Source organism: Schistocerca americana, chromosome 3 (assembly GCF_021461395.2).
Source record: "Schistocerca americana isolate TAMUIC-IGC-003095 chromosome 3, iqSchAmer2.1, whole genome shotgun sequence".
Lineage (NCBI taxonomy): Eukaryota > Metazoa > Arthropoda > Insecta > Orthoptera > Acrididae > Schistocerca > Schistocerca americana.
Window position 1 is genome coordinate 361,655,063 of NC_060121.1, and position 12,974 is coordinate 361,668,036.

The 12,974-nt window shown below is 40.5% G+C and overlaps 1 protein-coding gene across 1 annotated transcript in view; it reads left to right on the plus strand.

The window, feature by feature from the left end:
- LOC124606982 (proteasome activator complex subunit 3) overlaps positions 1–11,352 on the plus strand; it is a 39,075-nt gene extending 27,723 nt beyond the window's left edge. The window contains exons 5-6 of the mRNA XM_047139122.1: positions 8,565–8,735; positions 9,904–11,352. Coding sequence (XP_046995078.1) covers positions 8,565–8,735; positions 9,904–10,092 — 360 coding nt within the window. The 3' untranslated portion in view covers positions 10,093–11,352. The remainder of the gene's footprint in view (positions 1–8,564; positions 8,736–9,903) is intronic.
- The last annotated feature ends 1,622 nt before the right edge of the window (positions 11,353–12,974 follow it).

Sequence of the window (12,974 nt, forward strand, 5' to 3'; positions counted from 1 at the left end):
AAAAATCTATGTAACATGGGATCTAGAATGCACACCGTAAGAGTAATGTAGGTTGCAGTAGGTACTGGGAGATGAAGAAGCTTGCACAGGATAGAGTAGCATGGAGAGCTGCATCAAACCAGTCTCAGGACTGAAGACCAAAACAACAACAACAACAAGAGTAATGAGCACTTTTTCATCTTTGCTGCTGTGAAACACCTCTCTGCTACTGAACAAGTGCTCGTAGCTCTTTAGGTATGCACTTTACAGCTCATGGTTACTGGACATTTTTCTTTTACTAGTCCATACTACCTCCTCACAAAATATGGAAAACAAAGAGCTTGCAGCAGAAGAGATTTGTTTCACAGTATCTAAGGTGAAATAATCGCCATAGCTTTTAAACATGCATTTTCGAGTGCATGTGTACAAGACTTTCTTGCTTCAAGTTATTGTTCCTGCCGTATCCCTGGATATTAACCATTTCTCTTGGACACCTTGTTCGTATGGCCATACCTTCAATAAGTGTATAATACGACATGGGGTGGCAGCCTTCTGTGTCCGCAACTAAGATCCGCAACTAAGATTTTTCACAGTTCCTATCACATGAACTGTGACTTTATTTGGATGTAGCTGGGATTTTTATTATTTGCTTGTGTTGTTCAAGGAGTGCCTCATCCTGCTTGTGATGTCTGGTGGTGCACATGAAAATTCTGAAAGATGTTAGTGTGATTACATTGTTTTACTACTCTGTACATAGCATAGCTCTGATAGAAAACAGTAAACTGTGTAAGTCTGCCAGATGGAATCAATCAGGTCCTCTTATTGCCATTACAGTATGACTGTTAATACCAAGATGCCATAAACCAAAATTTATTTCTCAGTTTTCATTAGACAAAGACTGAAAGTGGACATAATACTATATGAAAAATGTTAGGAAATAAATGGACTAGATCACTTGAGCCGCATCAAGTGGCAGAAAGTATTTAATTCACAAGAGCACTGCCACATTTGAAAACAGACTGCTCACAGTATTGCTACTGTCCAGGCAACTTCTGTAGATCATGAGAAGTAAGAATTTATTATGTCAGTGACTTCCACAAAAGTTGGAAGAAGCATAGAGACACGTGTGAGATTCTTAACCTTAGAGAGGCCGCGCCTGTGTATGAAGTGCGCCAACCACATATAACATTGTCATTTACCATTCTATTGTTGTTTCACAGTTGAGGCCATACCAATTCCTTCAGTATTGCTTCAGCTAACACAGTGATAAGTTGTGTTGCCATACGTCCAAACGCCCAACAGTAAAATACATCAAACAACAAGCTAGGTCAGAAATAATTTACAATCTGTGCAAGGAAACTCCCCAGATTGTGAGTTAGCGCCACGATCCCACAATAAGGCAGTTCCCGAAGAGATAATTAGCATCTGAATAAGCAATTGACCAGAATCTGATGCAACTGAGCTCTTTAATGCTTTGTGTATTGGTCATTACTGTGGGGGAATGCTTACGCTTGGAAACAGAGTAGTATAATGAAAGTTCATTTTATTGTTGTTCAGTTAAACAATGATATAGGTCATATAATGTATGTTTATTTTATCGTTGTTAAATTGAACTAAGATTACACTGTGATTTTGCTCGTACCGTTTTTTTTTTTTTTTAAAAGTTGGTGACAGAAAGGTAGCTATTCCTTACATGCCTACAAAGTACGCTGCTCACCTGCTCCTATTATAAAAAGCAGTGCACCCTATTGAGGATTAAAGAAAAGTCTGAATTACACATAGACCTAAACAAAGGCTTTTTAAGCTGTGTTATTAAAAAAGCTGCAGATAAGTTACATCCAATCACTTTATTAGATACAGAAATGACATTTCAGGAGAAAACACCACTAGCTACCACCGACATCAGAAGAAAGCTTTAAATTACAATGGTAGTAATCATGTGCCAATAGAAAGAGCAAACATTCAACTACTCTTTACATAGTTTGAAAGTTAACACAAATTATACATATGCTGTTCTCCAGGGCTGTAGTAACTGAAGTTTCAGGACAATGACAACATGTATCGCATCTACCCAACGACATCAAAGTGACTGCTGATCATATGTATTGAATGATTGTCAGGTCTTTTGGATGTGAGATTTAGATGAGCAATTTAAAAGTTACCCAAACGACGAGACAAGTGACACACCAGAAGAGAATGCAATGTAGTTTTAGTATGTCCATGGAAAAGACCCATGTTGTGTTGTTCTTACTTTTATTACACACACACACACACACACACACACACACACACACACAAAAGGTTGTCTGAAATAGATAAAACATTCATTCCCTGTCTGCTCTATTGAATGTTATAACTAAGTTTTATTTAACAAGCCGCAACCAAGGTAAATTCATTACACACAGATAATTTGTAGCATTTAAAGGAAAATCTAGTAGGCTTGATTTGGTAAAATATGAAGGTGCTGTAAAAGGGCAATATATTAAAAGCCTGTAATATGAACTGTAAAGCAGATTTAATATTTTCTATAAATTTTGCATATTTTGCTGAAATAAGTGTGTGTTCATTCTGCATGCTCCTATGTTTCAGATCTAGCTCTCATAAATTATTTGTGAAGCTTTTACAGAGTCTATGAAAAAAATTGCACATGCAACCTGCAGATAGTTGTATTGGAAATTAAGAAAATTCTTTTCATGGACTAATTAGTTAATTGTTGCAGTAATTTAGTGTATGGAGAAATATGAAGTAGGTATGAAATTAATGCCTTTTAGGATATCTTTATTTCTTTCAAATTATAAGTTAAGTGCTAAGACAGTCTTCTACTTTGTAACTGTCAAGGAATTCTGTGGAATTCATCAAATATAGTGAAATCTGTTATGACTCGCCGATCTTTCAAAGTGCCACTGCGCAGTTACGCGCGTCCTCTACATGCGGCGCTGCCTGCCAGCCATGCAGCAGCAGCGCCACCTAAACCGCCAGTCAGCCAGCAGCCGCTAGACTTGGACTCAGTTATGAATTGACTGTTAAAGTGTACGCACGTCTTACTCTGTTTACTTGATCTGTGACTTTCATGTATAGCGTCTTCCTTAAAATATATTTGTTAAACTTGAAGTTATTCCAGTTGGCGACGAGGATGGGATTTTTCTTTTCCATCGTTGACCCACATGTTTCTGTGGCTACTTTAGAGCAACTATTGCAAGGTCTAATAGAACAGCAATCGCTTCTCACAAATTCGATTCGTGATTTCGTCGCAGCATCAAATGCGGGGTGTCTCTTGTCGTCGTCTCTACCTACTTTTCTTCCTTAAGACGAGGCGGCGGAAGACTGGTCTGATTACGAAAAACGTCTTCGACAGCACTTCTTGGCATTTCATGTTGCGGACGAACAAACATGTAAGTCTCTGTTCCTCTCATGGATTTCACCTCAAATGTATCGGTTGTTGTCGCAATTGGCTTCTTTGAAAGATCCTGCGTCTTTGTCCTTTGCTGAAATGTGTTTACTTCTGTCCGTCTATTTTCAAAACCAAACGCATGTGGTAGCCTCTCGTGTTGCCTTTTATCGTTTTCAAAAACAACCGAATCAGTCCTATCGCGCTTGGGCTGCTGAACTTTACAGCCTCAGTAGAAAGTGTCAATTTGTTACTGAAAGAATCCTACACTGATTCCAAGGTACGGGATGCTATTATCCGATCGGCGCCCGACAAAGTAGTTAGGCAACGTGCCCTTCAGTTGGCAAATCCGACTCTAGATGAAGGCCTATCCATCGCTCAGTCTTCTGAAATTTCTCGCGCCGCTGGAGCGCAAATAGAGGCATGGAGCGACCTCTGTGCGATGTTGAAGAAGCGTGTGGCACGTCCCCGCCGGCCGACGTGGCCACAGTACGCTCCCAAGCGCAGCCTCGACCTAACCGTAAACAAACCTCTAAGAAACTGCAGCAAAACCCATGGCAACTTCCTTCATGTCTGCGGTGTTTTACGAAACATTCACAAGAAGATTGTCCACAATGTTGGGCCGTGTGTCACAATTGCAAAAAAAGTGTCATGTGTCATCCGTTCGCAAATCCGACCGCATACATGATGTTCATTAACATGACGCTGATTCTGATTCTGTGTTGTCTGTCAATAGTACTTCTTCCCTTTCAGGGAAGTTATTCCTCACTGTCCAAATACTTGGTCGAGATGTTCGCATGCTGGTGGATACTGGTTCTGCTGCCACTATCATCAATTCTCAGACGTATCTTCGGTTGGGTTCTCCAATCCTGTCACTTGTCACTAGGCAATTACGGACTTACAATAAACAGAAGATTTATCTCTTGGGACAATTTGATGCTGAGGTATCTTACAAATCCGTCGTTCGCACTGTTCCCATATTTGTGGTCGACCATAGTAACGCGGAGAATCTTTTTGGTTTCTATGCTTTTCGTGATTTTGGGTTCTCCATAGATGACTCTGTCACTATCGTCTCTGATGCTATTCCTTATGCTCAATTGGATTCCTTGTCGACGACATTTTCGTCCCTTTTTTTCTCCTGGGTTAGGCCATGCAAACGACTTTGAAACTCATGTCATGCTCAAATCCACTGCTCGGCCTAAGTTTTTTCGGGGTCGGCCCATTCCTGTGGCCCTTCGTGATCAGGTCAAACGGGAGCTGGATTGTCTCACTGCTTCAGGGGTCTTGCTTCCTGTCACTTACAGTGAGTGATCCTCTCCAGTCGTTGTGGTTGCTAAGCCAAACGGCGATATTCGTCTCTGTGGCGATTTCAAAGCCACTGTAAATTCTGAATGCCTTATCGACACTTACCCTATGCCTCGACCTGAAGAATTGTTCACTAAACTTGCTGGAGGCCAGTGTTTTTCTAAACTTGACCTGTCAGAAGCTTATCAACTTCCCCTCGACGCTGCTTCCCAGCAGTTTCTGGTCCTTAACGCGCCTTTCGGCCTCTATCAATACCAACGATTGCCATTCAGGGTTGCCAGCACCCGTGCTCTCTTTCAGCGATTCTTGGAACAATTATTGCTCACTGCCTTTGGTGTATAAATTACCAGGACGACATTGTTGTCACTGGCTCCACCACTGATGAACATCTTCAAAATCTCCGCACACTTTTTCATGTCTTGGAGACTGCCGGTCTTAAGTGTAATCTTCAGAAATCGAAATTTTTTCAGGTATCTATCACGTACTTGCGGTTTCAACTCTCTCGGGATGGTATTCGTCCGCTTCAGCAGACTGTCGCTGCGATCAATGCCCTTCCTCGCCATACATCTGTTAAGAAACTGCAGGCCTTCTTGGGGAAAATAGCATACTATCACAAGTTTTTACCGTCTGCTGCGTCGGTGGCTCAGCCGTTGCATCGCCTGTTCCATAAAAATGTGCCTTTTCACTGGTCCGTGTCATGCGATGCGGCTTTCCAGAAATTGAAGACTATGCTGAAACAGGCCCCGTGCCTGGCTACTTATCGACCTGGCCAACATCTTGTTCTTGCCACGGCTGCCTCTCAATACGGGGTTGGTGCAGTCCTAGCGCACCGTTTTTCTGACGATTCTGAACAACCCATTGCTTATGCCTCCAAAACGCTCACAGATGCCCAACAAAAGTATTCTCGAATTGATAAAGAAGCTTTGGCCATTATTTATGCTCTTCATAAGTTTGGTGTTTTTTCTCTATGGATCCCCAATTTCATCTTGTTACGGATCACAAACCACTTGTTTCCTTGGTTCATCCATCAACGTCACTCCCCGACAAGGCTGCACATCACCTCCAGCGTTGGGCTCTTTACTTGTCTCGTTTCAATTATGAGATTCATTTCTGCCGACGGCTCAACATGCGAATGCTGATGCACTGTCTTGCCTTCCCATGGGTCCTGATCTGGCATTAGATAGGGACGAACTTTTGTGTTTCCACCTGGATGTTGCCGAGCAGCGGGTTGTGGACGGGTTCCCCATCACCGGGGACCGCCTGGTGGCTGCTACGGATTCTGACCCTACCCTCTCCCGGGTTTTACGCTGTATTTAGATGGGTTGGCCAGATCGTCCGTCCGCTAAGAACGGAACTACTACGCTTTGTGTTACCGCCTCACAGCTAGGGATGGTGTTATCCTCCTTTCCACCGAAAATGCTTCACCGCGTGTTGTGGTACCTGCGTCTTTGCGTGCTTCGGTCTTGCGCCTCCTTCACCAAGGGCACTGGGGTGTGTCTCGCACAAAATCTCTTGCGCGCTGTCATGTGTACTGGCCCGTCATCAACTCTGAAATTGCACACATGGACGCTGCCTGCGGCCCTTGCGCGTCACAGGCCGCCGCCCCGAAGTCACCTTTGTCACGATGGCCGTCACTCGATGCTGACTTCGCTGGACCTTTTTTAGGTACTTATTGGCTTCTCGTTATTGACGCCTACTCTAACTTTCCTTTCATTGTCCGTTGCACGTCGCCTACCACCGTGGCAACCACCAATGCTCTAGCTCACGTTTTCTCTTTGGAAGGCCTTCCCTCTACTCTTCTTATTGATAATGGTCCACAATTTGCCTCTTCCAATTTTGCGGATTTTTGTGCCCATCACGGCGTCATGCGTGTCACGGCCCCTCAGTTCGATCCACAGTCAAACGGTGAGGCTGAACGACTGCTCCGCACATTTAAGGCTCAGATGAGGAAACTCCTGACTTCTTCTGCTGATGATGAGCTTCTCCAATTTCTGGCTTCCTACCGTTTCGCCCCCATGGACGACCACAACCCGGCTGAGCTCTTACATGGCCGACAGCCCTGCACGCTACTTCTTCTGCGGCCTTCCACCTCACGTCCGTGGGTGCCTTCACTTGTCCGGTTCACCACCATCGACCTTTTATGGGTACGGGGATATGGCAGGCGGCCAAAATGGAGTCCTGGCCGCATTTTACGACACCGGGGCCGACGCCTGTATGAAATCCAGACGGACATGGGTGTTGCAGTGCGTCATTCGGACCAGCTTTGGCCTCGTGTGCCGCAACGCCTGTTCCGGATGCCACACCACCACCTTCGGCTGTACCTGATGCTCGGGATACTGGAATGTCTCATTACTCACAACGCGGTCCTCTCACCATCATATCGGTGCCATCATAAGAACTGACGCCACCAGGAGACAAGCCCATGCAGGAACCAGATGACCATCATCTGTCGGAGCAACTCTACTCGCCTCCTTGTCCTACGGATGCGGACACATCGCCCATGTCTCCTGATATAACAACCGGACTTGCCGCAACGGGCAGATTGGTGCGCGGGGCCCCAGCATATTCGACCCCCATGTGTCCTGTCATCTCGACCCGTTATCATCGGGGACACTTTCGTCCGTACGGGTAGCTTCCTCCTCGAGCCTTTACGGCCAGTCAAACGACACCTATGGATAAAAAATTCCAAGGGGGGAAAAGTGTTGTGACTCGCCAATCTTTCAAAGTGCCGCTGCGCAGTTACGCGGCCGCTAGACTTGGACTCAGTTATGAATTGACTGTTAAAGTGTAAGCGCGTCTTATTCTGTTTACTTGATCTGTGACTTTCATGTATAGTGTCTTCCTTGAAATATATTTGTTCAACTTGAAGTTATTACAAAATCCAGCTTCATTGCTTTAAAATCTGGTATTTTTCAGTCCTTTTTTCCTCTATACATCTAGGAGTTTCGAATGAAAATGTTTTTACATTGTGTCACTGTTTATGATTACCTCTTATAGGTACTGTGGATGAAGATGGCCTTCCAGTGCTCACGACCAGATTTCTTAAGCAGTGTCGTTATGCTAGTCAGTAGAATTATTTTATAATTTACTAAAAATTAAAGTTATGTATACTTGCAAAATAACGTAATTATGTTTCAGCTCACTTAGTAATGTTTCATCCTTTCTAGTTAGCGCACACAAAGTAAAAATCACAGTAAATCAACAGTTTCTGATTTAAATAATCATATTGATGCAATAATTAAGAAATCTAATTTGTTTTAATGTGCCTTCATATTTGTCTGAATTAGTCTACTTTCAGTTAGAGTATAATTTAAGCAAGAGGATTAAAATTTATCTGAAATACAAGAGAAGCCAAGTACCTCAGCTGATACACGTGGATGCAGTGTATCAAATATAGTGAAATTGTAAGGGACTCTTGTCAGAAATAAATATACAAAAACATCAATTATGTCGTACTTAACCTTCAGACAATAATCTGTTTACTGTTTGGTATCATTTGGCTCAGAAAACCACAGAAATTTCTTCTGTAACATTCATTTTATTCAAGAAAAAGGTAAACTACTTTTTTAAGAATTTCAGTAGGTTTTAATTACACGCCAGGTGTTTAAAAATGGAACCAAGAAGAGCTATTTAATCAATTTGGTATTGACGTAATCGATCCATCAGGTTGCTATCAAACAAAACAGAATTAGGCCTAATGTTAGAGTGACACTGTTGTCAGTGATCCTTATGTAAGAAAGGAAGGTGTCATAATTATTATAATATTAATACAGTCTTGTTCTAGTATTACTGCAGGTAGAACATTTAACTTCTAGTATTGTAGTGACCTTTCACAATAAATTGTGTTACATGAGCAAGTTTCATAAAAATATCACATGTAATGTTATTTCAGTTGAAGATGTGGATATCTTTCATGATCCCGAAAATTGAAGATGGAAACAATTTTGGAGTTTCTATTCAAGAAGACACATTAGCAGAAATACAGTCAGTTGAATCTGAAGCTGCAGCCTTCTTTGATCAGATATCCCGGTACTTTGTTTCAAGAGGAAAAATTGTGTCTAAGGTTAGTACATGGCAGAGTATGACCTACTGAAATGACAGAATCTTGACAGTTTTGAGTGTTATATGGATTCAATCTAAATAGGAGTTTGTATATCAATGAAAATAATTTTTGGTTCTGGATTCTGGGCAACTTATCTTTAACTATTCTCATTTCCTAAACCTCAGCAGCCCTTTTTCTTCACTCTTCTTCATGCCCCTGGCCCAAATAACTAGCACATTTCCTTAACATTTATCTGTGTCTTCCCCTGCTGCCACTTGGTCAGGCGATTTTTTTTCTTTTTTTTTTTTTTCTTTTTTTTTTATGTATCCAATTATATTAAGTATAATTCAATAGATTAAAAATCTACTCACTAAGCAGTGGACGGAGAACACATGCATTAAAAAAAGTTTCAATTATGCAGGCTTTCAGAGCTAGTGACTTCTGGTAGAAGGGAAGGAAGGGGGTGGGGGGAAAGGAACTGGAGAGGTTTAGGGGAAACGATAGAGTTCAGAAAAGTCACCCAGAACCCTGGGTCAGGAGACTTAACAGATGGGATGAGAAAGAACAATCAGTCTTTCCTTCTCATTCCGTCCGGTTAGTCTCCCCTCATTGACTTTTCTAAACTCTACCCCTTTTCCTAAACCTCTTCAGGTCCTTTCCCTTCACCCCCCTTCCTTCGCCTTCAACCCTCCTGCTGGAAGAAGCAACCACCCTGCATAAGTAAAACCTTTTTTAATATGTATGTACTTCTGCTGCCGCTTGGTGAGTAGATTTTTTTATCAATCCAGTTACATTATATTGTCAAAAATTCATTAATTATATTAAATAGGAGATTGGTCACCCTAAAGTCCAGCCCTGATAGTGTCAGTATTTTGTATTTGTGGATAACATGTTCGGTTTATTTTAGCTTCACATTTTCGTTATGGCCTTATTTTGTGTGGGTAGTTGCTATTTTCATTTGTCATCTGACATGAGATGTAGAAAATTTGTTTGTGGCCTAAGGCTTTGGGTATGTAAAGATTGGGAGAGATGAAACTCGAAGAATTGTTTCACTGAGGCTTGTTTATCTCTTGATAATCTTTTTATTAGCCAATAAGTATTGTGTGCTGACAGTCTTTTTTTCTCCGTGTCGTGACATGTCGGACTTAAGATTATTTAACGTGTATAACAAATATTTTGTTCATTACAGGTTGCAAAATACCCTCATATTGAAGACTATCGTAGGGCTGTTGAGGAACTGGATGAGAAAGAGTATCTGAGTCTGTGGTTGGTGATGTGTGAGGTGCGCAACCGTTATTGCACACTCCATGACATTGTTATAAAAAATTTGGAGAAGATAAAGAAGCCCCGTACAGAAAATTCAGAAACATTATACTGAAGGAGTGTTCCATTTTGGGCTGTTCTTTTGTTGACGGCAAAGATCTTCAAAATAGATCCAGAATTGTCACATATTTAAAGTGAATACAGTGCATTGGAGTTTATACAGTATTGAGCAGTGAATAAAAATGTCAACCTTTTCATTCCCAGTTGTCATACAACTTTAGTTTAGATTGCATTCAACGTCCTGTGCAAGGGATATTCATCATTTGTATGTGCAGTGCATTTTCAGAATAATTTAGTTCATATAGTTTGTACTTCCCTATGTTACAGCATTGTAAAAGAGAGACATTATTTAAACTTTTTACCAGTATGTTAATTTTTAGTGCTGTAACACTTGGAAGCAAAAACATTGGTTTAGATAATTTATTGGGTATGCTTTGGACTGTAAGAAGGCAGTGGGAAAAACAGAGTAAAGGAAATTTATAAAACTTTTTATGCAGCTGACGTATGTATGGCCTAGCACATATTTCTTTCTTCAGACATTGAAGGTTTACTTATGATGATAAAAGAACAGAGTGAGAAATGTGAAAAGTGGATATATGTGTGTTATAGTGGTGGGAATGGAATGGCTGACTTAATACTCATTGCTGTGAGGAATTATGTTATGTTGAACAATGTGAAGACAGATCTTAATATTTTTGTCTCAAGTGCTGGTGTTAAATATTTGATTTATTTTTCTCTTGCAATGTGTGAGTGCATCTGGAAATTTGTTGAGGTCATTTTCTGCTAGATATCTTAAATATGTACACTCCAGTTTCTTTTCTGTTGCTGCATGGCCTTCACTGGTCATTTTCATTTTATAACACTACTTTACAATCAATTTCATTGTGGTACATCATTTTAGTTCTTTACAGCGATCTGTATGGTATTCAATTGATTGTATTATACTATTTAAGAACAGACTTTTATACCGTTCTTCTGTGAGGATTTCTTTGTACCAAAAGAGCTTGTTTGTCCAATATGTTGCTTTGTGGGATGTAACTCAGTGAGGTCATAGAAATTTCAAAATAAAGCATCCATGTTTAAATGTATTTTGAAATTGTAAAAAACTTATCCTGTTGGTTGTGTGTGGTATCCATTTTTAGAATTCTGTGATTATAATCTTGAACGCCATAACATGAATTTTGCAAAAGTCGTCACTTGTGCTGACATTTTTTCCTCGTGTAGGTGCATGTAAAAATGTTAAAGATGTATTTTGTGTGATCTGTGACTTTGATAATGGTCTCCGAGGAATAAAAATTGTCATGTATAATCTTAATTTTTGTCAGTTGGAGTGTTCAGTTGAACGAAGCCTGTTGTTCCTTAGATTTTAGGGGTTCACAAAATCAGAATGTGCATTTTGTATTTGATTGTCAAGAGGCTTTGTGCATTTTTCTTCTGTTTGCCCCCTCCAGCTGTTCCCTTAACAGTTTAATCAATGACTCTGAAACATTATATGAGAATGTTGTTTCTACAGTTGGGATTGTTTTTATTCGTGCAGGATAAGTTATATTGTGAACTGAACAATGTATCTTGCAATAGTTAGTAATTTGAAAAATGGACTAAAAGAAGATTGTGATATGGTCTCACAGAAATGTCAGATGCCTCTATTTTTGTGCATTGACTAAACAAAGCTTAGGGTTATACTTCAGCATGCCAGATCTTTTCCCCCTGTAGTGCAGATGTTTGCTCTTACACTTTGTCATTGTTAGTTATATAGGATATAAATTGTTTTTTATTTACTATTACTCCTGCTACAGCTGCTACTACTACTACTACTACTACTACTACTACTAGTTTTGTGCTTTTTTTTTTTGTTCGGGAGTAGATAAAGGAGAAGTATTGAGTTGCTGAGGAAGTTGTTGAAGTGTAGAAGAAAAATCTCCAGTGGAAGAATACCTATATTGTTTTGAAATTGAATATACAGGTAGACTGGAGTTAGAATTAGTGAAGCTGTTTAAATACATCTATACAGACCAAGAGGAATGAGTAGAAGTATTTTTTATGTGAAATAAATTTTTCAGCTATTTTTCTTTGGCTTGTGGAAGACACTTCTTACTGACTGTAAAGGCACATACCAGTTTGTCATATGCATTCAACATTAGTTTTAGAATGACATTAATAGACTCCTACTGAAGTGAGTGGTAGAAGCTGCCGGTTGGGGATGTAATAATAGCATCATCCAGAAACAAGCAACTGAAAAGGTATCTAGTTGCAGTGAATAAAGATTGACTGTGAGCGCATTAAATACAGAATTTTAATGTTTATATCAACAATGTTTTGGTTTGTGGTATAACAGGGCTACCAGGAAAATTTTTGCACCTAGTGTTACATCACATTTGAAAGAGAGATGTCAAATGAACAAACAAAAATGTAAAAGGCAAGGGCCAAGTAATCTGGCCATTCAATAGTCCTGTTGAATGATTAGTCTGAAGAGGACCCATCCATGGTGATAATTTGCTATGAAGTGTTGAAGAGAAAGAGAGTTCCTTCTCTCTATCCACAACTGCTATATATTTGCAATCTCTGCAGCAAGAAAGAAGAGGCAGCTTTATGGAAATCTCAATGATAACATGGCTGCCGTTCTGCATTGGAACCTGAATGGGTTTAAGGTTCTTCTCCGAGGAACCCGCTCTTGACACAGGGCAGACACCTGTGTCTTAAAGACATTAAGAGTATGACTACCCATATGGGATTATAGCCTCCACAGAAAGGATAGCATCAGTGGGGGGAGAGATAAAGGTGGAGTGGCCATATTCATCAACGATAAATACCCAGCCTTAATCCAGCAGCTTGTCGTCACCATCTGAATGTAGAAAGGGATATGTTTGACTTCATTTCCAATGATGCTGAGTCCAATGACTAGCCCTTTTCCACATGAAAGCTTTATTGAGCAATGTC